At 34.8% G+C, this 27,267-nt stretch overlaps 2 protein-coding genes and 1 long non-coding RNA gene across 3 annotated transcripts; all 3 read left to right on the top strand.

Annotated features, from left to right (window-relative positions):
* The first annotated feature begins 157 nt into the window (after positions 1–157).
* On the top strand, positions 158–3,822 carry LOC138308639 (THAP domain-containing protein 1-like). The gene is made up of 2 exons (XM_069249678.1): positions 158–3,134; positions 3,694–3,822. Exons 1-2 carry the CDS (start codon positions 2,748–2,750, stop codon positions 3,820–3,822), a joined length of 516 nt encoding a protein of 171 aa, XP_069105779.1. The 5' UTR covers positions 158–2,747.
* Positions 3,823–3,872: 50 nt separating this feature from the next.
* LOC138309717 (uncharacterized) lies at positions 3,873–5,713 on the top strand. The gene is made up of 3 exons (XR_011206314.1): positions 3,873–3,931; positions 4,392–5,196; positions 5,533–5,713. It is a non-coding gene; the product is annotated as an uncharacterized lncRNA (long non-coding RNA).
* A 6,150-nt stretch (positions 5,714–11,863) lies between these two features.
* On the top strand, positions 11,864–15,690 carry LOC138309747 (uncharacterized). Its single transcript, XM_069250965.1, has 6 exons — positions 11,864–12,540; positions 12,878–13,064; positions 13,411–13,650; positions 14,057–14,228; positions 14,493–14,638; positions 14,885–15,690. Exons 1-6 carry the CDS (start codon positions 12,004–12,006, stop codon positions 15,109–15,111), a joined length of 1,509 nt encoding a protein of 502 aa, XP_069107066.1. The 5' UTR covers positions 11,864–12,003; the 3' UTR covers positions 15,112–15,690.
* Positions 15,691–27,267: the final 11,577 nt, after the last annotated feature.

Genomic DNA, 27,267 nt, shown 5'->3' with positions numbered 1-27,267 from the left:
ATGCGCGCTTGTAAAACCACATTTGTCAACATTTTTCCAGTATGCTCTGACGATATTAATTCCATTCAAATGGTTTCGCTAGAACCAGCACTTAGGGAGAACATCTCACAAGTTAATGAATATGAAGGCAGTCCAGTTCCCGTTTTGTAAGAAAGGATTACAAATGTAAAGGGAAGTGAGTTATCTTTTGAAAAAATGCAACTTCCGATAAACACTTCAACTGAAATGATGGTGATTTTGCTTTTGATCGGTAACTCATAGGGATTTAACGTTGGAAAAAGACAACATAATCCATGCCAGGACTAAAGTATTGAACCTTTGTCTGTTTTCTCTCTGTTGATTGTCGATTCTTTCTTTCCAAACTTTCTATTTCTATTTTGCATTGCTACAACACATGCTTTGTTATGTTAGTTCACCATCAACCCTCAAAACTATACCACACTGGTCAGTTTAATTAGATTTGCAGATAAATGACAAAACCAAGACTTAAGGAGAACCCATGCCCGTTTGCGAATGAACTCTCAAGTTTATTGTCGTTGATCTTGAAATCACATATAAATCACATCAAAATCTTAATCACGAAATTTACGTGCACTTGTAAAACCACATTTGTCAACATTTTTCCGGTATGCTCTGACGATATGAATTCGATTTAAATGGTGTCGCCAGAACCCACACTTAAGGAAAACATCTTATAAGTTAGAGAATTCGAGGGAAGTCCAGTCTCGTTTTGTTAAGAAAGAATGACAAATGTAAAGGGAAGTAATTTCTTTTTTGAAAAATGCAATCCTCCGATAAACGCCTCAATTGTAATACTGCCACTTTTGTTTTTGATTTGTAACTAAAAGGGATTTTACGTTTGGAAAAAGGGATCATAATCCAAGCCATGACGAAAATATTGAACCTTTGTCTGTTTTCACTCTGTTGATTGTCGATTGTATGCTTTCCAAACTTTCTATTTCTATTGTGCATTGCTACAACACATGCTTTGTTATTTTAGTTTACCATCAATCCTAAAAACTATACCACACTGATCAGTTTAATTTGATTTGCTGATAAATGGCAAAACCAAGACTTAAGGAGAACCCATGCCGGGTAGCGAATGAACTCCCATGTTTATTGTCATTGATCATGATGTCACATATAAATCACATATGAATCACATCAAAATCTTAATTACGAAGTTTACGTGAGCTTTATCAAAACCACATTTGTCAACATTTTTTTCCAGTATGCTCTGACGATATTAATTCCATTTAAATGGTTTCGCCAGAACCCGCCCTTAGGGAGAACATCTCACAAGTTAATGAATTTGAAAGCAGTCCAGTTCCCGTTTCGTAAGAAAGGATTAGAAATTTAAAGGGAGGTAAGTTATTGTTTGAAAAAAATGCAATCTGCCGATAAACACTTTAACTCAAATGATGGCGATTTTGCTTTTCATCTGTAACTCATTGGGATTTAACGTTGGAAAAAAGACAACATAATCCATGCCATGAATAAAGTATTGAACCTATGACTGTTTTCTCTTTGTTGATTGTCGATTGTATTTTTCCCAGACGTTTTATTTCGATTTGCATTGCTATAACACATGCTGTGTTATGTTAGTTTACCATCAATCCTCAAAACTATACCACACCGATCAGTTTAATTTGATTTGCAGATAAATGACAAAACCATGACTTAAGGAGAACCCATGCCGGGTAGCGAATGAACTCTCATGTTTATTGTCGTTGATCTTTATGTCACATATGAATCACATCAAAATCTTAATCACGATGTTTACGATGCTTGTAAAACCACATTTGGCAACATTTTTTCAATATGGTCTGGCGATATTAATTCGATTTAAATGATGTCGCCAGAACCCATATTTAAGGAGAACATCTCATAGTTGGTAAATTTGAAGTAAGTCCAGTCTCGTTGTGTTAAGAACGGATGACAAATGTAAAAGGATGTAATTTCTCTTTTGAAAAAATGTAACCCTCCGACAAACGCCTGAATTCTAATATTGCCACTTTTGTTTTTGATTTGTAACGTTTGAAATTCAACATTTGAAGAAAAAAGGCACCACAATCCATATCATGACGAAAATATTGAATCCTTGTCTGTTTTCTCTCTGTTGATTGTCGATTGTATGCTTTCCAAACTTTCTATTTCTATTGTGCATTGCTACAACACTTGCTTTATTGTTTTAGTTTACCATCAATCCTCAAACCTATACCACACTGATCAGTTTAATTTGATTTGCTGATAAATGACAAAACCAAGACTTAAGGTGAACCCATACCGGGTAGCGAATGAAATCTCATATTTATTCTCGTTAATCTTGAAGTCACATATGAATCATATCAAAATTTTAATCACGAAGTTTACGCGCGGTTGTAAAACCACATTTGTCAACATTTTCCCAGTATGCTCTGACGATATTAATTCGATTTAAATAAAGTCACCAGAACCCACACTTAAAGGTGATAAAAACCCTAAACCCTAATACAGCCCAAATTGTTCGCCAAAATAGCGATTATTCATCATTAAAACATGTTACATCATGATTTCAAAAAAAAAAAAAAACGTTTTCATATCTTATTCGAATGTTTAAAAATGGCATACTTTCCTCAGTCGCTCGTATCCGACAGTCTGTACGCAGTTAGTTCCCTTTGTCTGTGACGTCACACAGGCCAGCACCCGCGAAGCTGTCAAAATCGAGCTGTCAAATGCAGGCGACATAGCGGAAAACGTAAACAAACATGGTACAGTGTGCGGCGTTGAATTGCACCAACAGATCAGATGATGGGAAGAAAACCAGTATGTTTTTGTTTCCTAAAGATCGAAAATTAAGAAAGGAATGGACTGTAAAATTGAAACGAGAAGGATTTTCTCCGTCCTCACACACAAGACTTTGCAGGTACCACTTCGTTCCGGAGTGTTTCGTCAAGGATCCGAGGTTAATGGCGTCAATTGGGTATGAGCCGAAGAAACTTTGTCTGAAACCTGGAGCGATCCCTACAATATTTGACTACACACCGCCCCATTCGTCTAGGAATACTATACTTAAAGAAAATCGTCCGGATTTTGAGACCCCCAGACGAAAGAGAAGTAGGAGCAATGTTGTTCTTAAGCGACGAAGACTGGAGGTAATTAGATAGATCTACTGTACAGTTGGCCTAACGTTATGTATATAATAGCTCAGTACATGTCATATGATATAGTAGGCGTTAGTAGAGTAAATTATAGAAATCAAATTTATATGAAAAAGCGTTAAAAAAAATTATAAGATGGACTCGATAATAAGTATTAACTTCTACTACATTGTACAGTGTATGACCTGGGGGATGGGGTGACTTGTAAGGGTAAGTCAGGATGACCCATCTCTTGTTGTAACATGTCCATCATATTTATAATATAATGTTGTGGGGTAGCAGCGTCCAAGTGATTAAGATGTCTCGACATATTACTATAAGTCCACACACCCCTCCACCTCTGGGTCTCGAGTTTGAATCCCATGTGGGGCAGTTGTCAGGTATTGACTGCTGGTCGGTAGTTTTTCTCTGGATACTCCGGCTTTCCTCCACCAACAAACTTGGCACGGCCGCACATCACACTGACATTTAATAGGATGTTAAAAAAATAAAACCCAAAACCCTTATATAATGTGGCATGTTAAAATTTAAAAAAAAAAACTTGTTTCTTTAGCTTTTGAACAGCATAAACATGGCGGAAGATATTCTACCTACATCTGCTGAGAGTACATCTACGTCATCTAGATTTCCTGTCTATAGAGCTGACCAGTGCCACATGGATACACAGACTGAGCCCGATTAGTGTGGGGGGGGGGGGGGGGGGGGGGGGGGGTGGGGGGGGACAAATGTGTTGTCCGGACATACCAATGCAGTATTTTTCAACTGGTTGTCAAACTACTTATAGCTTGGTTGTAAGTACATATTTAATGAACAAATTTATAATTAATCAATAATGTACAATGAGCAAACTATGTATATTTAGCACAAAAAAAAAACAACTTCGGTTTTCAATTAGTGAGCACTAACTGCAAAGTTTTTTTTTTAATTCTTTATTTTTCATAACTAACTCCAAAGTTAATGTGAGCATTGTTAACAGTAATATTTAGATTTTAATTTGATATCTTGTGATAAGTCTGTATATATACCAACAAAAAACATTTTAATAATACAGTAAATTCTATAGAATTGTGTTCATGTCTGTAGTCTGTATGTACCATGCTAATATTCCAGGGTGTAGTTTTATATTACCGTGCACATTTATTGCTACAAGAAATACCGGTAGGTAAATCAGAAGCTTATGATCTGGCATTTTCAATAAGCTCATTATATCAATAATTTAACAAAATTTAAAAATTTCTTTTCACTTTACAGCAACGAAGGCATGTCTGTCTCCAAGTTGAGGCATCCTGTAAAGTGAAGTCATTTGGAGTACAAGTACAGTGTGCCACTAAGGATTCAAGTACCCAGTGTTATAAGCCCAGAGTTAATATATCTAATCCTGATATTGATGACCATGAAAATATTGAGGATGACATTTTTGAAAAAGATGACGCTTGTGATTCAGATCAGGACCCTGACTGGATTCCCAGTAGTGATGGGGAGGAGGATGAAGATGCTATTCCTGCAGACAAAACAACAATGGACAACGAAGATACTGACCCAGACAAAGCTTTAAAATATATAGTATTTGAGCAATCGTTGTTTGAACTTTTAGACCTGTGCCCAACTTGTAACAGAAGGGATTTAAACCACGTAAAGACTTTCATAGGATCATGTGTCAGTATTTTCAGCACCTGTACATGTGGCTTCAGTCGGCAGTGGTCAAGTCAACCGTTTTCGCAGTCAATGCCTTGGGGTAATATTATAATGGCTGGTGCCATTTTCTTCAGTGGGAGCAGTCCTGTGAAAACCGTAAATTTCATGAAAAATGCTGGGATTTTAACACTAAGTTTAAACAACTTACAACAAACTACAAACAGCTTATATTGTGCCGTCAACGTTGTCCTGCTGGCAGTTTCAACAATCTGTATATCTTTCAAATGTCCAAAGAAATGGCGGTAAACTTAAGCTTGCAGGGGATGCGAGATGCTCGTCCCCAGGCCATACAGCTAAATATGGAACATACACTGTAATGGATGTCCAGACTTCGAAAGTTGTGGATATACAACTTATTCAGGTAATACAAATACGATGATCTATTAATATAAGGATATTGTTATTTTAATTATAGCTTATGTGTAATGACAAATGACATATTGAAAGTGTGTTTTGAAAACTGCTTATCTCCTTGGTCTTTCTGTACCCGGTAATTACATTGGTTTACAATACTAATGTATTTTGTGAAAGTTGCAGTATGTACTTGTAACAATTACTGGTAAATTATTTCTTATACTGTTTAACTCTATTGAAATTTACTCAACTTGTAATTTCATTATTCAAAACTCAATAGCCACATGCAATGATAAATATCATCTGTGGTGTGTAAACTGTAAATCTCTATTATTTGTTACAGTGTAATGAAGTCAAAAACTCTTACAACATGGAGTTGGAAGGGCTGAAGAGGTGCCTACAGTTCCTTGAGGAGGAAGGAGTGAAAGTGTCTGACATTGTAACAGACAGACATTCTCAGGTGAAGAAGTTTCTGAGGTGTGATCATCCAACAATCAACCACTGGTTTGATGTCTGGCATGTTGCAAAAGGTATGGTCAGAAGTATAGAAAAAGTTTGAAGGTTAATTGATCAGACATTTTTATTGTCATGTGTTATAATTAGCAGCTATATATGTACAGATATAACTACAAAAATAACACATTTACAAGTATTATATTTAGTCAGTATTTCACTAAATTTGAATGTTTAGATCATTGAACGAGGTGTCCATGTGAGGTGAGGTGATATGTTAAATATAGCTCAGTAAGTTGTAGATGTATAGAAAAAACACTAGCAGAATACAATAAGACGAAAACAAGTGCATTTCGATGACACTTCACAAAAGCAACGAATATGCGATCTAGCTACATAATTTTACATGTAAAAAATGAGTATATACATTGTATACAGTACAGTGCATACATATTTGTAAAGATATCTAAATCCAAGCACAAATCCAAGCACGTCATGCCTGTACATATAAAGGCGAATATAGACGAGTTACATTTTCACTATACACCAGCTCGCCTCAGTTCGGTAACCTGCTCATGACCCCGTAAAAGCACGTGCACGTGGTTCGATCATATTCAATGACCAATGGCCTTGCGCGAGATATGTGAATGTGTACCGGGAACTTGGGGGAGGGCAGGCTACCGCACATATAAACAAAGTCAAAGATACTATGTCAATAAAACCTTTAGCACTTTATAGTCATTATCTATAAAGTTGGAGAATCAATTCAACAATACACAACACAACTGAGTAGGGAATTTAGGTTGTTCTTGAAATTGGAGTATGAATATTTACAGACATATATATACATGTGTGAGAGTACTCTATGATGGAATATTCCATGGGCTCATGTTTGTAAACAAATGAAATAAAGGTCAACTAAAGGTATGAATGTCACAATATGTTCAATTATTGTAAATTCATAAAAGCTGTTCAATAATTTCAACCTGTTCGACGTGTACAAAATACTAGCAGGATACTATTAAAAAAATGCATACGGATGGCACTTCACAAAGTACGAATAAGCGATCTAACTACATGTACACGAAAAAAAAAATATATATATATATTATATGTACAGTTTATACAGTACAATGTATACATATTTGTCAAGATATCTGAATAAAAGCACGCCATGCATGTTAATATAATGTGGAATATAGACGAATTACACTTCACTATACATCTGCTCGTCTCAGTTTGGTAACCTGCTCACGACCCCGTAAAAGCACGTGGTTCGATCATATTCAATGACCAATGGCATTGCGCGAGAAATGCAATCGCGTACCGGGAACTTGGGGGAGGGCAGGCTACCGCACATATAAACAAAGTCATATATAGTATGTCAATTAAACCTTTAGCACTTTTATAGTCATTATCTGTAAAGTTCGGAGAATCAATACAGCGCAATACACAACACAACAGAGTAGAGAGTATTGGTTGCTATTGAAATTGAAGTATATTTTTACACGCACATGTACTTGTGTGTGAGTACACTAAAATGGAACAATCCAAGGGCTCATGTTTATAAACAAATGAAATGAAGGTCAACTAAAGGTATGTATTCACAATATATTTCAGTTATTGTAAGTTCGTAAAAGCTGTTCAAATAATTTCGCGTTAAAACCACTTTTTGATACCTAGGCAAAGAATATTGCGGCTGGAAGCCAGGTTGGGCCGGAGTGAGGCTCATTGTAGAAGAAGGTGAAGTGAACGCTTCAGATAGAGAGTTATTTAAAATATCTGATTGTTTATGTCTTTTGAGGTCTCTGGGGGTGAGAGAATGTGATGATGACTACAAACACATGCTTTTTATTTTAGTTTACCATCAATCCTCAAAACTATACCACACTGATCAGTTTAATTTGATTTGCAGATAAATGACAAAACCAAGACTTAAGGAGAACCCATGCCGGGTAGCGAATGAACTCTCATTTTATTGTCGTTGATCTTGAAGTCACATATGAATCACATATCAAAAAATGTCTTAATCACGAAGTTTACGCGCGGTTGTAAAACCACATTTGTCAACATTTTTGCAGTATGCTCTGACGATTTTAATTCAATTTAAATGGTTTCGCCAGAACCCGCACTTAGGGAGAACATCTCACAAGTTAATGAATTTGAAAGCAGTCCAGTTCCCGTTTTGTAAGAAAGGATTACAAATGTAAAGGGAAGTAAGTTATCTTTTGAAAAAAATGCAATCTTCCGATAAACACTTCAACTGAAATGATGGCGATTTTGCTTTTGATCTGTAACTCATAGGGATTTAACGTTGGAAAAAAGACAACATAATCCATGCCATGACGAAAATATTGAACCTTTGTCTGTTTTCTCTCTGTTGATTGTCGATTGTATTCTTTCCAGACTTCCTATTTCTATTGTGCATTGCTACAACACATGCTTTATTATTTTAGTTTACCATCAATCCTCAAACCTATACCACACTGATCAGTTTAATTTGATTTGCAGATAAATGACAAAACCAAGACTTAAGGAGAACCCATGCCGGGTAGCGAATGAACTCTCATGTTTATTGTCGTTGATCTTGAAGTCACATATGAATCATATCAAAATCTTAATCACGAAGTTTACGCGCGGTTGTAAAACCACATTTGTCAACATTTTTTCCAGTATGCTCTGACGATATTAATTCCATTTAAATGATTTCGCCAGAACCCACACTTAAGGAGAACATCTCACAAGTTAATGAATTTGAAGGCAGTCCAGTTCCCGTTTTGTAAGAAAGGATTACAAATGTAATGGTCAGTAAGTTATCTTTTGAAAAAATGCAATCTTCCGATAAACACTTCAACTGAAATGATGGCGATTTTGCTTTTGATCTGTAACTCATAGGGATTTAACGTTGGAAAAAAGACAACATAATCCATGCCATGACGAAAGTATTGAACCTTTGTCTGTTTTCTCTCTGTTGATTGTCGATTGTATTCTTTCCAGACTTTCTATTTCATTGTGCATTGCTACAACACATGCTTTGTTATTTTAGTTTACCATCAATCCTCAAAACTATACCACACTGATCAGTTTAATTTGATTTGCAGATAAATGACAAAACCAAGACTTAAGGAGAACCCATGCCGGGTAGCGAATGAACTCTCATGTTTATTGTCGTTGATCTTGATGTCACATATAAATCACATATGAATCACATCAAAATTTTAATGACGAAGTTTACGCGCGGTTGTTAAACCACATTTGTCAACATTTTTTCAGTATGCTCTGACGATATTAATTCCATTTAAATGGTTTCGCCAGAACCCGCACTTAGGGAGAAAACATCTCACAAGTTGGAATGAATTTGAAGGAAGTCCAGTTCCCGTTTTGTTAAGAAAGGATGACAAATGTAAAAGGTAAGTAAGTTTTCTTTTGAAAAAAAATGCAATCTTTCAAAAACACTTGGACTGAAATGATGGCGATTTTGCTTTTGATCTGTAACTCATAGGGATTTAACGTTGGAAAAAAGACAACATAATCCATGCCATGACGAAAGTATTGAACCTTTGTCTGTTTTCTCTCTGTTGATTGTCGATTGTATTCTTTCCAGACTTTCTATTTCTATTGTGCATTGCTACAACACATGCTTTGTTATTTTAGTTTACCATCAATCCTCAAAACTATACCACACTGATCAGTTTAATTTGATTTGCAGATAAATGACAAAACCAAGACTTAAGGAGAACCCATGCCGGGTAGCGAATGAACTCTCATGTTTATTGTCGTTGATCTTGAAGTCACATATGAATCATATCAAAATCTTAATCACGAAGTTTACGCGCGGTTGTAAAACCACATTTGTCAACATTTTTTCCAGTATGCTCTGACGATTTTAATTCCATTTAAATGGTTTCGCCAGAACCCGCACTTAGGGAGAACATCTCACAAGTTAATGAATTTGAAGGAAGTCCAGTTCCCGTTTTGTAAGAAAGGATTACAAATGTAAAAGGAAAGTAAGTTATCTTTTGAAAAAAATGCAATCTTCCGATAAACACGTCAACTGAAATGATGGCGATTTTGCTTTTGATCTGTAAACTCATAGGGATTTAACGTTGGAAAAAAGACAACATAATCCATGCCATGACGAAAGTATTGAACCTTTGTCTGTTTTCTCTCTGTTGATTGTCGATTGTATTCTTTCCAGACTTTCTATTTCTATTGTGCATTGCTACAACACATGCTTTGTTATGTTAGTTTACCATCAATCCTCAAAACTATACCACACTGATCAGTTTAATTTGATTTGCAGATAAATGACAAAACCAAGACTTAAGGAGAACCCATGCCGGGTAGCGAATGAACTCTCATGTTTATTGTCGTTGATCTTGAAGTCACATATGAATCATATCAAAATCTTAATCACGAAGTTTACGCGCGGTTGTAAAACCACATTTGTCAACATTTTTTCCAGTATGCTCTGACGATATTAATTCGATTTAAATGATGTCGCCAGAACCCACACTTAAGGGAGAACATCTCACAAGTTAATGAAAATTTGAAGGAAGTCCAGTTCCCGTTTTGTAAGAAAGGATTACAAATGTAAAAGGAAGTAATTTCTTTTTTGAAAAAAATGCAATCTTCGATAAACACTTCAACTGAAATGATGGCGATTTTGCTTTTGATCTTGTAACTCATAGGGATTTAACGTTTGGAAAAAAGACAACATAATCCATGCCATGACGAAAGTATTGAACCTTTGTCTGTTTTCTCTCTGTTGATGATCGTCGATTGTATTCTTTCCAGACTTTCTATTTCTATTGTGCATTGCTACAACACATGCTTTATTTTTAGTTATTTTAGTTTACCATCAATCCTCAAAACTATACCACACTGATCAGTTTAATTTGATTTGCAGATAAATGACAAAACCAAGACTTAACCCATGAAGAAGCGAACCCATTTGTTTATTGGGAAAATTGAACGAATAACTCCCTCATGTTTGATTCATTGTAAATACATACTTGAAGTCACATATGAATCATATCAAAATCTTAATCACGAAGTTTACGCGCGGTTGTAAAACCACATTTGTCAACATTTTTTTTTGTATGCTCTGACGATATTAATTCCATTTAAATGGTTTCGCCAGAACCCAACTTAAGGAGAACATCTCACAAGTTGTAAAATTTGAAGGCAGTCCAGTTTGTGTTTTTGTAAGAAAGGATTACAAATGTAAAAGGAAGTAATTTCTCTTTTGAAAAAAAATGCAATCTTCCGATATAACACTTCAACTTTAAAAATGATGGCGATTTTGCTTTTGATCAGTTGTAACTCATAGGGATTTAACGTTGGAAAAAAAAGACAACACAATCCATGCCATGACTGGGTATTGCGATTTGTGGGGCAATTCCAGTCTATTGAATGTTGATTGTTGATTCTGCATTGTATTCTTTCCAGACTTTCTATTTCAATTGTGCATTGCTACAAACACATGCTTTGTTATTTTAGTTTACCATCAAATCCTCAAACCTATACCACACTGATCAGTTTAATTTGATTTGCAGATAAATGACAAAACCAAGACTTAAGTATAGAACCCATGCCGGGTAGCGAATGAACTCAACTCATCATTTTTTGTCGTTGATCTTGATGTCACATATACATCACATATGAATCACATCAAAATCTTAATCGAAAGTTTACGTTGCGTTGTAAAAAAACACATTTTGTCAACATTTTTTTCAACAGTATGCTCTGATTTATTAATTCCAAAACACTTAAATGGTTTTATAGAACCCGCACTTAATGAGAAACATGTCACAAGTATAATTAGAAAATTTGAAAAGTCAATTTTGTTTTGTTAAAAGGATGACTAACTGTAAAAGTTTAAATAAGTAATTCTTTTTTTTTCAAAAAAATGCAAAGTTCCGAATAAACATTGTTAACAGTGAAATGATGGCGATTTTGCTTTTGATCTGATAACTTAGGGATTTTAACGTTGTAAAAAGACAACATAAACCATGCCAATGAAATAAAGTAATCAATAAGCTCATTATATCAATAATTTAACAAAATTTAAAAATTTCTTTTCACTTTACAGCAACGAAGGCATGTCTGTCTCCAAGTTGAGGCATCCTGTAAAGTGAAGTCATTTGGAGTACAAGTACAGTGTGCCACTAAGGATTCAAGTACCCAGTGTTATAAGCCCAGAGTTAATATATCTAATCCTGATATTGATGACCATGAAAATATTGAGGATGACATTTTTGAAAAAGATGACGCTTGTGATTCAGATCAGGACCCTGACTGGATTCCCAGTAGTGATGGGGAGGAGGATGAAGATGCTATTCCTGCAGACAAAACAACAATGGACAACGAAGATACTGACCCAGACAAAGCTTTAAAATATATAGTATTTGAGCAATCGTTGTTTGAACTTTTAGACCTGTGCCCAACTTGTAACAGAAGGGATTTAAACCACGTAAAGACTTTCATAGGATCATGTGTCAGTATTTTCAGCACCTGTACATGTGGCTTCAGTCGGCAGTGGTCAAGTCAACCGTTTTCGCAGTCAATGCCTTGGGGTAATATTATAATGGCTGGTGCCATTTTCTTCAGTGGGAGCAGTCCTGTGAAAACCGTAAATTTCATGAAAAATGCTGGGATTTTAACACTAAGTTTAACAACTTACAACAAACTACAAACAGCTTATATTGTGCCGTCAACGTTGTCCTGCTGGCAGTTTCAACAATCTGTATATCTTTCAAATGTCCAAAGAAATGGCGGTAAACTTAAGCTTGCAGGGGATGCGAGATGCTCGTCCCCAGGCCATACAGCTAAATATGGAACATACACTGTAATGGATGTCCAGACTTCGAAAGTAGTGGATATACAACTTATTCAGGTAATACAAATACGATGATCTATTAATATAAGGATATTGTTATTTTAATTATAGCTTATGTGTAATGACAAATGACATATTGAAAGTGTGTTTTGAAAACTGCTTATCTCCTTGGTCTTTCTGTACCCGGTAATTACATTGGTTTACAATACTAATGTATTTTGTGAAAGTTGCAGTATGTACTTGTAACAATTACTGGTAAATTATTTCTTATACTGTTTAACTCTATTGAAATTTACTCAACTTGTAATTTCATTATTCAAAACTCAATAGCCACATGCAATGATAAATATCATCTGTGGTGTGTAAACTGTAAATCTCTATTATTTGTTTACAGTGTAATGAAGTCAAAAACTCTTACAACATGGAGTTGGAAGGGCTGAAGAGGTGCCTACAGTTCCTTGAGGAGGAAGGAGTGAAAGTGTCTGACATTGTAACAGACAGACATTCTCAGGTGAAGAAGTTTCTGAGGTGTGATCATCCAACAATCAACCACTGGTTTGATGTCTGGCATGTTGCAAAAGGTATGGTCAGAAGTATTAGAAAAAGTTTGAAGGTTAATTGATCAGACATTTTTATTGTCATGTGTTATAATTAGCAGCTATATATGTACAGATAACTACAAAAATAACACATTTACAAGTATTATATTTAGTCTGTATTTCACTAAATTTGAATGTTTAGATCATTGTGCAAATATTGGGTTATTGGCTAGATTCTCTGACTAAGGGCATTATGAGTCATAAAACTTCAAGAATTAATCTTTTTTTCCTCATCTATAAACTTTATCTTTGATTTTGTAAATGCAGTCAATCAGTGATGTACGGAAACCACTATTAGTAATATATTTATTATATTTTTATTATTTAGAAGTCTACAAGAAGTTGGAAAGCCTGGGCAAGGCAAAGAAGTATGCATTAGCAGGAAAGTGGGCCAGGTCTGTCAGCAATCATGCATATTGGTGTGCTGCAAGTAGTAAAGGGAATGGGGAGCTTGTTCGCCAGAAGTGGACCAGTATCCTCAACCACATTAGTGATATCCACGAAGGTCACGGTGATCTGTTCCCGTCATGCCTTCATGGAGAGATTTCCAGAAATTGGATAAACCCAGGTATGTTGCGGAAATGTGTTATAAATTGATCTATATCAATATAATAAAGTTAAGTGCTAATCAGAATTACTTCAAATTTGTGAAATTACATATTTATTGGTAAGAGATTATTGTCATGGAGAACCATTAACATTAGGATATATATGTTTCATCTAAAATCTTTAATGAGTCATAATTATGCGCCATGCTGAAAACTGAAAAGGTAGCAAAATGTCGGAGAACCTGAAGAAAAAGCACTGACCTGTATGGTTGGTTCAAACTTGAAACCAAGAGGTGGAAGGCTAATTGCAATTGTAATGTTAGAATATTTTACCGGTAATCACTTTGCCACTGCTGCCCCTCATTTACGTACATTGTATAAGCATGATTGATCATTCAATAAGCATGATCCATTATTATCAAACAGGAAGCAAACTGTTCCTTGAGGTGGAAAAGATCATCTGCAACAAGTTGCTGTTGAAGGACATTGCCAAACTGTCACCAGCCGAGCAGACCTCTAGTTTGGAGGCTTTTCACAATATTGTGAATTTCTTTGCCCCAAAAGCTATTCATTATTTCTACAACCAGATGAAAGCAAGGTAAATCAATTAGTCTTTGTCAAATTACCACAAATATTACAAAAAGATATAAATAGATCAATAAAAAGATTAGAAAAATGTAAAGTCAGCACTACAAAAAAATTAAACATTCATTGTTTTCTAATATAAAGCAAAAATAGTACAATTCAATAATATTTACATATGTGCAGTTGTTTACTTCCTGTACAAGCCTTAAAAGTTAAAATTTCCTCTTGATTTATATTTACTTGTCAATGAATAATTGCAAATAACTTTCTCCTCCAGAGTCTGCTTGGCAGCATTACATTTTAATGCAAATTCCTCAAGGCCTCAAGCAACCAAAGATGGTGAGAAACAATTTCGGATATCATTTCCGAAAGGAAGGAAGGGAGATGCAGTACCAAAGGAAGTGAAAACCAAACAGAACTTGGGTAAATATACATGTATACATATATTGTAGTATTTAAGCTTTAACGAATACACTAGTCTGGAAATGTGTATTTGTAATGATAGTATATACTTAAGCTTGATCACAGATTTTAATAGCGAGAGGTTTTTGCATGCATGAAGATGTTTGTACTTTGGTACACTGTATTCACGAAAAGCATTAATTAAATAATAATGTGAAAAAAAAAAAATATATTCAAACTCTTTATTAGATAGATTTTATTTTATAGATTATGTGATAGAGCTGATGGAAGAAGTTGTCATTCAGAGACTGCAATTCACTAGCACCAGACAAGCCAGACAAGTTTGTGCTGAGGAAATGGATGTTCCACCACCTTCCATTGCTAGTCAGTTGAGAGAATCCATGGGACAGTTTAGTCGCAGTGAAGTGATCTACAACCATTGTCGACGTTTCAATACTTCTTCCTATGTTAGGAATGCAGAAAGTATAATCTAGAAATTGTGTAGTCAATCATAGATCTATTCCATTTAGCCAATCAAAGACAGCTATAGTATCAAATATACATGCAAGTGTAGCAATTATCTTTCTTCAAGTTGTACATGTGTATATCTGATGAGGTAAATGATATCTAAAATTCAAAAGTTGCAGTTGAAATACATTTATATGCAGCTAGTAATATGGTTTGTACCATGGAGGATTTAAATCTTGATGATTAAATGTTGATAATATACCATCCATTATGAAGGAGTTGTTTGGAGTAGTATAATTTGTATATTAGGTATATAATATTTCAATTTAATTTATAATTCGAGTTTCATAGTTTCAAGACATGGGTATATTCACTTGCTAAATGTAATGCCTACCAATGGGTACTGTTCTGTCAGCTATAAGCTATATTTTAAGCTACATTTTCACTTCACTGAAAAAGTCTTTTTCCGTGTTTAAATTGTCCCAATTCTTACAAAATAATCATATAAAAAAAAAAAAAAAAAAAAAAAACATGATCATCTACTTTTGTGATGAGTTACAAAATAATCATATAGGGTATTTAAAAAAAAAAAAAAAAAACATGATCACATACTATTGTGATGAGTTACCCAAGTAATTTTTTTTTTAAATTATTCATTAACAATTCAATCTGTTAAAGTATATAAAAATTGTCTGTCTTAAATCAAAATTATATTGAATGTATCTATAACAGTTTGCCTTCAGCTTCTCATAGATATGATTATTGTTGGATTTTTTGTTTGTTTTTGTTGCAAATATCATCTTACGTACTAAGTGAAATATCAACTTACTAATTGAGAATACATAATAATGATGTATCTGTTCTGAAAATTATACAATGTATTCAGATATTAAAACTTTCAAGGCTCTAGTTTGGACATGTCTTTAATTGTTAAAAAAAACAAGAATTTGATATTAGTACTTGTATAATTATGTAATCTGTTTACTTGTAATTGTATTTAGAACTCAAAGCTTGTGATATGTTTTGTATAGAAGTAAGTTATCAAATAGATTTTTTTTAAAGATTAATTTAACCATACAATTCTAAGTCAGTGCATACAGATACTATTGGTTATCATATCCATATATGAATAAAATGTTCAGGTGGAACTGTATATCATAAATGTGTCATGGTTGTATGTGTTGCATACTCAGCAGTGTCAAAATCAACTTTATTGATCTTCAGTTTTCATTTCAATGTACAAGTCCTTTTACACATTTGTGTACTTATGCTACCTGGTCATTTGTCTGATGAAGGTGACCAGGAACACATCATACCAGTCATCGAAACATCCCACATATCAGTTTTTCACTGGTTGTGTAACTGTAACAGGAGAGGAAAAATGTAGCGGTCAGACTGGGATTTGAGCCCGGAACCTCTGAACACTAGCCGAATGCTCTACTGTTGAGTTACCTGCTCACCGATGATCGATCCAGCCCAATCCCGCTACACAAAAATAATATGTACATAAAATTTACCTTACATGCACTTCATGCCACACATAATTCTTCTTAGCAATGCTATAGATTTTAGTTCAAATCCTTGTTCACTTAAATAAGTAGAACATGAAATGTTTGGTCAAAAATACAAAGTTTTTCAAATATGCAGGATCCAGGGGTAAATCTAAAGGACAAAGATAATTTATGGAAATTGGTCATTTTAATAGTTAGACCAAATGCTTTTGTGTCTCTTCTTCTTCTTTGGAGTAATGTCGTCCGTCAATCATGACGATTATCGGCATGTGTCTCTTAAATTAATACAGATAAAAGGACATGTAAAAAAATCTGTTGTTCATCAAATCAATGAGGTCATAGAGTTATTTGAGTTTTTTCATGTGTGCAATGAGACAAAGTGGGAAATACACTCTTGACTGCACAATGAATCTTGACCGAATGGCATATTTTATTCAGTTTATTGACTGAACAATAAAATCATTGAACACAACATCGAATTTGGATGAAATAAACAAGCATGTCCGACACGCAGTATGTTTTACCTTTAACAAGTAAGTGATTTGTGTTCCATTTGTGATTCCTTCAATGGACATAGCATTTTATCTGTCAGTACAAGCTACAATCTCGCATATTTCTCTCTGTAATACTGTATGTTTACATGTATATCCGATTTATTGAATGGCGATACGGTAAAGCAAATTCGTCGAGGAATATTTTAGTTGCGTGTTCTGTTCTCCACATTTACCACCTTGACATGCCAATGACCAATTAAAATATAAAACGCGAGAATAAATAGGCTAGACTACACTACTCTATATACGTAAAGAAAAAACGATTCTCTGACAGTCAAGTTAGGCTTGTTCATGTCTCGTACACTCTGTCACTCCGTTGCTAGTGATTGTCACTCGCATCCATATTCAGAAACATCGACCCTAAATCCCATCATGATATTAACGTTCACTTGTAAACATATACAGGTAAGAAAATCCAGTAATGAAGAGTTGAATCGCTATCCTCACGGTCTCCAACATAACAGGTTATGGAGGCCTTTATTTCCGGTGGGCCGGTGTGACGTCACAAGTCTTCCGGTTCAAGAACGATAACTCGTACGAGTTTTTCTGTGCCGTTTATTCAAAACATGCTTTGTTATGTTAGTTTACCATCAATCCTCAAAACTATACCACACTGATCAGCTTAATTTGATTTGCAGATAAATGACAAAACCAAGACTTAAGGAGAACCCATGCCGGGTAGCGAATGATCTCTCATTTTTATTGTCGTTGATCTTTATGTCATATATGAATTATATCAAAATCTTAATCACGAAGTTTACGTGCGCTTGTAAAACCACATTTGTCAACATTTTCCCAGTATGCTCTGATGATATTAATTCCATTTAAATGGTTTCGCCAGAAACCGCACTTAGGGAGAACATCTCACAAGTTAATGAATTTGAAAGCAGTCTAGTTCCCGTTTTGTAAGAAAGGATTACAAATGTAAAGGAAAGTAAGTTATCTTTTGAAAAAAAAAATGCAATCTTCCGATAAACACTTTAACTGCAATGATGGCGATTTTGCTTTTGATCTGTAACTCATAGGGATTTAACGTTGGAAAAAAGACAACATAATCCATGCCATGAATAAAGTATTGAACCTTTATTTCTCTCTGTTGATTGTTTATTGTATTTTTTCCAGAATTTTTATTTCGATTGTGCATTGCTACAACACATGCTTTGTTATGTTAGTTTACCATCAATCCTCAGAACTATACCACACTGATCAGTTTAATTAGATTTGCAGATAAATGACAAAACCAAGACTTAAGGAGAACCTATGCCCGCTAGCGAATGAAATCTCATGTTTATTGTCGTTGATCTTGAAGTCACATATAAATCACATCAAAATCTTAATCACGAAGTTTACGTGCGCTTGTAAAACCACATTTGTCAACATTTTTCCGGTATGCTCTGACGATATCAATTCGATTTAAATGGTGTCGCCAGACCCCACACTTAAGTAAAACAACTTATAAGTTAGAAAATTCGAGGGAAGTCCAGTCTCGTTTTGTTAAGAAAGAATGACAAATGTAAAGGGAAGTAATTTCTTTTTTGAAAAATGCAATCCTCCGATAAACGCCTCAATTGTAATACTGCCACTTTTGTTTTTGATTTGTAACTAAAAGGGATTTTACGTTTGGAAAAAGGGATCATAATCCACGCCATGACGAAAATATTGAATCTTTGTCTGTTTTCTCTCTGTTGATTGTTGAATGTATCCTTTCCAATCTTTCTATTTCTATTGTGCATTGCTACAACACATGCTTTGTTATGTTAGTTTACCATCAATCCTCAAAACTATACCACACTGATCAGTTTAATTTGATTTGAAGATAAATGACAAAACCAAGACTTAAGGAGAACCCATGCCCGTTAGCGAATGAACTAACATGTTTATTGTCGTTGATCTTGAAGTAACATATGAATTATATCAAAATCTTAATCACGATATTTACGTGCGCTTGTAAAACCACATTTGTCAACATTTTTACAGTATGCTCTGACGATATTAATTCGATTTAAATGATGTCGCCAGAAACCGCATTGAAGGGGAACATCGCATAAGTTGGAAAATTTGAAGAAAGGACAGTCTCGTTTTGTTAAGAAAGGATGACAAATGTAAAGGGAAGTAATTTCACTTTTGAAAAAATGCAATCCTCCGATAAACACCAGAATTGTAATGCTGCCACTTTCGTTTTTGATTTGTAACTCAAAGGGATTCAACGTTTGGAAAAAAGGCACCATAATTCACGCCATGACGAAAATATTGAACCTTTGTCTGTTTTCTCTCTGTTGATTGTCGATTGTATTGTTTCCAAACATTCTATTTCTATTGTACATTGCTACAACACATGCTTTGTTATTTTAGTTTACCATCAATCCTCAAAAGTATACCACACTGCTCAGTTTCATTTGATTTGAAGATAAATGACAAAACCAAGACTTAAGGAGAACCCATGCCGGGTAGCGAATGAACTAACATGTTTATTGTCGTTGATCTTGAAGTCACATATGAATCATATCAAAATCTTAATCACAAAGTTTACGCGCGCTTGTAAAACCACATTTGTCAACATTTTTCCAGTATGCTCTGACGATATTAATTCCATTCAAATTTTTTCGCTAGAACCAGCACTTAGGGAGAACATCTCACAAGTTAATGAATATGAAGGCAGTCCAGTTCCCGTTTTGTAAGAAAGGATTACAAATGTAAAGGGAAGTGAGTTATCTTTTGAAAAAATGCAACTTCCGATAAACACTTTAACTGAAATGATGGTGATTTTGCTTTTGATCGGTAACTCCTAGGGATTTAACGTTGGAAAAAAGACAACATAATCCATGCCAGGACTAAAGTATTGAACCTTTGTCTGTTTTCTCTCTGTTGATTGTCGATTCTTTCTTTCCAAACTTTCTATTTCTATTTTGCATTGCTACAACACATGCTTTGTTATGTTAGTTTACCATCAACCCTCAAAACTATACCACACTGGTCAGTTTAATTAGATTTGCAGATAAATGACAAAACCAAGACTTAAGGAGAACCCATGCCCGTTTGCGAATGAACTATCATTTTTATTGTCGTTGATCTTGAAGTCACATATGAATCATATCAAAATCTTAATCACAAAGTTTACGCGCGCTTGTAAAACCACATTTGTCAACATTTTTCCAGTATGCTCTGACGATATTAATTCCATTCAAATGATTTCGTTAGAACCAGCACTTAGGGAGAACATCTCACAAGTTAATGAATATGAAGGCAGTCCAGTTCCCGTTTTGTAAGAAAGGATTACAAATGTAAAGGGAAGTGAGTTATCTTTTGAAAAAATGCAATCTTCCGATAAACACCTAACTGTAAAGACTTTTGTTTTTGATTTGTAACTCAAAGGGATTTAACGTTGGAAAAAAGACAACATAATCCATGCCATGACGAAAAATATTGAACCTTTGTCTGTTTTCTCTCTGTTGATTGTTTTGTATTCTTTCCAGACTTTCTATTTCTATTTTGCATTGCTTCAACACATGCTTTGTTATGTTAGTTTACCATCAATCCTCAAAACTATACCACACTGATCAGTTTAATTAGATTTGCAGATAAATGACAAAACCAAGACTTAAGGAGAACCCATGCCCGGTAGCGAATGAACTAACATGTTTATTGTCGTTGATCTTGAAGTAACATATGAATTATATCAAAATCTTAATCACGATGTTTACGTGCGCTTGTAAAACCACATTTGTCAACATTTTTACAGTATGCTCTGACGATATTAATTCGATTTAAATGATGTCGCCAGAACCCGCATTTAAGGACAACATCTCATAAGTTGGAAAATTTGAAGGAAGGACAGTCTCGTTTTGTTAAGAAAGGATGACAAATGTAAAAGGAAGTAATTTCTCATTTGAAAAAATGCAATCCTCCGATAAACACCAGAATTGTAATGCTGCCACTTTCGTTTTTGATTTGTAACTCAAAGGGATTCAACGTTTGGAAAAAAGGCACCATAATTCACGCCATGACGAAAATATTGAACCTTTGTCTGTTTTCTCTCTGTTGATTGTCGATTGTATTGTTTCCAAACATTCTATTTCTATTGTACATTGCTACAACACATGCTTTGTTATTTTAGTTTACCATCAATCCTCAAAAGTATACCACACTGATCAGTTTAATTTGATTTGAAGATAAATGACAAAACAAAGACTTAAGGAGAACCCATGCCCGTTAGCGAATGAACTAACATGTTTATTGTCGTTGATCTTGAAGTCACATATGAATCATATCAAAATCTTAATCACGAAGTTTACGCGCGCTTGTAAAACCACATTTGTCAACATTTTTCCGGTATGCTCTGAAGATATGAATTCGATTTAAATGGTGTCGCCAGAACCCACACTTAAGTAAAACATCTTATAAGTTGGAAAATTCGAGGGAAGTCAAGTCTCGTTTTGTTAAGAAAGAATGACAAATGTAAAGGGAAGTAATTTCTTTTGTGAAAAATGCAATCCTCCGATAAACGCCTGAATTGTAATACTGCCACTTTTGTTTTTGATTTGTAACTCAAAGGGATTCAACGTTTGGAAAAAAGGCACCATCATCCACGCCATGACGAAAATATTGCATCTTTGTCTGTTTTCTCTCTGTTGATTGTTGAATGTATCCTTTCCAATCTTTCTATTTCTATTGTGCATTGCTACAACACATGCTTTGTTATGTTAGTTTACCATCAATCCTCAAAACTATACCACACTGATGAGTTTAATTAGAATTGCAGATAAATGACAAAACCAAGACTTAAGGAGAACCCATGCCGGGTAGCGAATGAACTCTCATTTTTATTGTCGTTGATCTTGATGTCATATATGAATTATATCAAAATCTTAATCACGATGTTTACGTGCGCTTGTAAAACCACATTTGTCAACATTTTTACAGTATGCTCTGACGATATTAATTCGATTTAAATGATGTCGTCAGAAACCGCATTGAAGGGGGAACATCGCATAAGTTGGAAAATTTGAAGAAAGGACAGTCTCGTTTTGTTAAGAAAGGATGACAAATGTAAAAGGAAGTAATTTCTCATTTGAAAAAATGCAATCCTCCGATAAACACCTGAATTGTAATGCTGCCACTTTTGTTTTTGATTTGTAACTCAAAGGGATTCAACGTTTGGAAAAAAGGCACCATAATTCACACCATGACGAAAATATTGAACCTTTGTCTGTTTTCTCTCTGTTGATTGTCGATTTTATTCTTTCCAAACATTCTATTTCTATTGTACATTGCTACAACACATGCTTTGTTATTTTAGTTTACCATCAATCCTCAAAACTATACCACACTGATCAGTTTAATTAGATTTGCAGATAAATGACAAAACCAAGACTTAAGGAGAACCCATGCCGGGTAGCGAATGAACTCTCATGTTTATTGTCGTTGATCTTGAAGTCACATATGAATCATATCAAAATCTTAATCACGAAGTTTACGTGCGCTTGTAAAACCACATTTGTCAACATTTTTCCAGTATGCTCTGACGATATTAATTCCATTCAAATGGTTTCGCCAGAACCAGCACTTAGGGAGAACATCTCACAAGTTAATGAATTTGAAAGCAGTCCAGTTCCCGTTTTGTAAGAAAGGATTACAAATGTAAAGGAAAGTAAGTTATCTTTTGAAAAAAAAATGCAATCTTCCGATAAACACTTTAACTGCAATGATGGCGATTTTGCTTTTGATCTGTAACTCATAGGGATTTAACGTTGGAAAAAAGACAACATAATCCATGCCAGGACTAAAGTATTGAACCTTTGTTTTCTCTCTGTTGATTGTTTATTGTATTTTTTCCAGACTTTCTATTTCGATTGTGCATTGCTACAACACATGCTTTGTTATGTTAGTTTACCATCAATCCTCAAAACTATACCACACTGGTCAGTTTAATTAGATTTGCAGATAAATGACAAAACCAAGACTTAAGGAGAACCTATGCCCGTTTGCGAATGAACTCTCATGTTTATTGTCGTTGATCTTGAAGTCACATATAAATCACATCAAAATCTTAATCACGAAGTTTACGTGCGCTTGTAAAACCACATTTGTCAACATTTTTCCAGTATGCTCTGACGATATTAATTCCATTCAAATGGTTTCGCCAGAAACCGCACTTAGGGAGAACATCTCACAAGTTAATGAATTTGAAAGCAGTCCAGTTCCCGTTTTGTAAGAAAGGATTACAAATGTAAAGGGAAGTAAGTTATCTTTTGAAAAAAATGCAATCTTCCGATAAACACTTTAACTGAAATGATGGCGATTTTGCTTTTGATCTGTAACTCATAGGGATTTAACGTTGGAAAAAAGACAACATAATCCATGCCATGACTAAAGTATTGAACCTTTGTTTTCTCTCTGTTGATTGTTTATTGTATTTTTTCCAGACTTTTTATTTCGATTGTGCATTGCTACAACACATGCTTTGTTATGTTAGTTTACCATCAATCCTCAAAACTATACCACACTGATCAGTTTAATTAGATTTGCAGATAAATGACAAAACCAAGACTTAAGGAGAACCTATGCCCGCTAGCGAATGAAATCTCATGTTTATTGTCGTTGATCTTGAAGTCACATATAAATCACATCAAAATCTTAATCACGAAGTTTACGTGCGCTTGTAAAACCACATTTGTCAACATTTTTCCGGTATGCTCTGACGATATCAATTCGATTTAAATGGTGTCGCCAGACCCCACACTTAAGTAAAACATCTTATAAGTTGGAAAATTCGAGGGAAGTCAAGTCTCGTTTTGTTAAGAAAGAATGACAAATGTAAAGGGAAGTAATTTCTTTTGTGAAAAATGCAATCCTCCGATAAACGCCTGAATTGTAATACTGCCACTTTTGTTTTTGATTTGTAACTCAAAGGGATTCAACGTTTGGAAAAAAGGCACCATCATCCACGCCATGACGAAAATATTGAATCTTTGTCTGTTTTCTCTCTGTTGATTGTTGAATGTATGCTTTCCAATCTTTCTATTTCGATTGTGCATTGCTTCAACACATGCTTTGTTATGTTAGTTTACCATCAATCCTCAAAACTATACCACACTGATCAGTTTAATTTGATTTGCAGATAAATGACAAAACCAAGACTTAAGGAGAACCCATGCCGGGTAGCGAATGATCTCTCATGGTTATTGTCGTTGATCTTGAAGTCTCATATAAATCACATCAAAATCTTAATCACGAAGTTTACGTGCGCTTGTAAAACCACATTTGTCAACATTTTCCCAGTATGCTCTGACGATATTAATTCCATTTAAATGGTTTCGCCAGAAACCGCACTTAGGGAGAACATCTCACAAGTTAATGAATTTGAAAGCAGTCTAGTTCCCGTTTTGTAAGAAAGGATTACAAATGTAAAGGGAAGTAAGTTATCTTTTGAAAAAAATGCAATCTTCCGAAAAACACATTAACTGAAATGATGGCGATCTTGCTTTTGATCTGTAACTCATAGGGATTTAACGTTGGAAAAAAGACAACATAATCCATGCCATGACTAAAGTATTGAACCTTTGTTTTCTCTCTGTTGATTGTTGATTGTATTTTTTCCGGACTTTTTATTTCGATTGTGCATTGCTACAACACATGTTTTGTTATGTTAGTTTACCATCAATCCTCAAAACTATACCACACTGGTCAGTTTTATTTGATTTGCAGATAAATGACAAAACCAAGACTTAAGGAGAACCCATGACGGGTAGCGAATGAACTCTCATGTTTATTGTCGTTGATCTTGATGTCACATATGAATCACATCAAAATCTTAATCACGATGTTTACGCGCGCTTGTAAAACCACATTTGTCAACTTTTTTTTCCAATATGCTCTGACGATATTAATTCGATTTAAATTACGTCGCCAGTACCCAAACTTAAGGAGAACATCTCATACGTTGGAAAATTTGGAGGAAGTCCAGTCTCGTTTTGTTAAGAAAGGATGACAAATGTAAAGGGAAGTAAGTTATCTTTTGAACAAATGCAATCTTCTGATAAACACTTCAACTGTAATGATGGCGATTTTGCTTTTGATCTGTAACTCATAGGGATTTAACGTTGGAAAAAAGACAACATAATCCATGCCATGACGAAAATATTGAACCTTTGTCTGTTTTCTCTCTGTTGATTCTGGATTGTATTCTTTCCAAACATTCTATTTCTATTGTGCATTGCTACAACACTTGCTTTATTATTTTAGTTTACCATCAATCCTCAAACCTATACCACACTTATCAGTTTAATTTGATTTGCTGATAAATGACAAAACCAAGACTTAAGGAGAACCCATGCCGGGTAGCGAATAAACTCTCATGTTTATTGTCGTTGATCTTTATGTCACATATGAATCATATCAAAATCTTAATCACGAAGTTTACGCGTGGTTGTAAAACCACATTTGTCAACATTTTTTCCAATATACTCTGACGATATTAATTCGATTTAAATGACGTCGCTAGAACCCACACTTAAGGAGAACATTTCGTACGTTGGAAAATTTGGAGGAAGTCCAGTCTCGTTTTGTTAAGAAAGGATGACAAATGTAATGGGAAGTAAGTTATCTTTTGCAAAAATGCAATCCTCCGATAAACGCCTGAATAAACACTTCAACTGTAATGATGGCGAATTTACTTTTGATCTGTAACTCATAGGGATTTAACGTTGGAAAAAAAGACAACATTTGGTTTCACTGATCAACTGTATAAATTTATATTATATTTTGGAAGGTCATAGTTATTTCAGTCAATGAAAATTTACCACAATTTCTATTGTAACACCTGGAACGATTAATTACATATAATTTGGTTCCCGTCATAACAAAGGTTCGAACTAGACACACACAATACCAAATCCAGAAATAGTATCCTGGTCGAATAGGATATTTCTAGGCAGGATATTTTTCTCCGTATCATTTTTGTGACTTTTTCACTTGATCTGTACAATGAAACTGACAAAGTAACATATATATATACTACACCGGAAGTTGTTCTATTCGCCTCAAGTCTAATCCACGGTAAGTTTTTCAAGAAAAAAATAAGGCGAACAAATTTGGTCTCCTTAACACTGTAGTAAGCATATTCATACAAGCATAAAGCGCTAACTGAATGAAAGTGCTGATATAGTAATATTTGTATAGTTATGAAGTATGATTATCTATTGATAAACCGATTTAGACAACAGCTTAGGTGTTCACCCTATGTAGCAATTTATTTACAGTTCGCCTTATGTCTGGATCCTCGGTAATATATATATATATATATATATATATACATATATCCTTGTTGGTATAGGTTTCAGATTGTTGCTTCACTTTCCAAGATAGATTTCACTAGGGGAATGTATGTTTTTTTTCTGCATAATTCTGGATCGATTCTTATTTTATCCTTAGAAAATCGAGAATTGCTCGCCCCTGTGAGGTAGGGTCTGTGATCTGGCCCCTGGACGAAACACACCATAGTCTATAAAAGTGGTGGTTTCTACTCCTGCTTAGTTCTCAGCATTAAGGGAATGGGACGACTGATTCGCCCGTTGTCAGTATAATGTGACCGGATGGGGTATGTTGATTGGTGTTTTCGGCGACATGTTTCAGTGATATAGCACTATAAAAAGGGCAAGAGTTCCACTATACAAGAAGACATAACGCGAATATACCGCAGTCTCCAAAAACAAACACCGCGTATAACATACACGCAACACACTGCATACATATAGGAGGCCGTGCTTACATGACCATGGATGTTAATTGGACGTTTATTAATCAAACAAACAGTGTTGTGGTAACTTTTCTGCAACCATCACTGATAGGTATGCTCCATTTCAGATCGTTGGAGTCCTAAGTAAGGGTTGTGATTTACCTCCTGTAGAATGTTTTGTTTAGTTAATTTTCATCTATTATGGCCTGGTTGAGAGGGAACCATTGCCCATTAGTACATCACGTGACAAAATACCGGATTCTGATTGACCACACACATGGTTACTATTTGCAATAGTGCCCGGGCCAGTGGGCACTAATGAAGTGGCGCGAAATTGAACGCGAATGTATTGTGACGTCACCATTACATGATGTCATTTTAACG

This window comes from Argopecten irradians, chromosome 15 (assembly GCF_041381155.1).
Source record: "Argopecten irradians isolate NY chromosome 15, Ai_NY, whole genome shotgun sequence".
NCBI lineage: Eukaryota > Metazoa > Mollusca > Bivalvia > Pectinida > Pectinidae > Argopecten > Argopecten irradians.
The sequence above is the reverse complement of the archived record's forward strand: the minus strand, read 5'-3'. Positions and strand labels throughout refer to the sequence as shown.

Bases quoted from the DNA above. Each gene is read 5' to 3' on its own strand.
- LOC138308639 (XM_069249678.1), top strand. From the start codon at position 2,748: ATGGTACAGTGTGCGGCGTTGAATTGCACCAACAGATCAGATGATGGG. The intron at 3,135-3,693 runs GTAATTAGATAG...TTGTTTCTTTAG, and splicing joins TTAAGCGACGAAGACTGGAG to CTTTTGAACAGCATAAACAT.
- LOC138309747 (XM_069250965.1), top strand. From the start codon at position 12,004: ATGGACAACGAAGATACTGACCCAGACAAAGCTTTAAAATATATAGTA. The intron at 13,065-13,410 runs GTATGGTCAGAA...TTTATTATTTAG, and splicing joins TGTCTGGCATGTTGCAAAAG to AAGTCTACAAGAAGTTGGAA. The intron at 14,639-14,884 runs GTAAATATACAT...TTTATTTTATAG, and splicing joins GAAAACCAAACAGAACTTGG to ATTATGTGATAGAGCTGATG.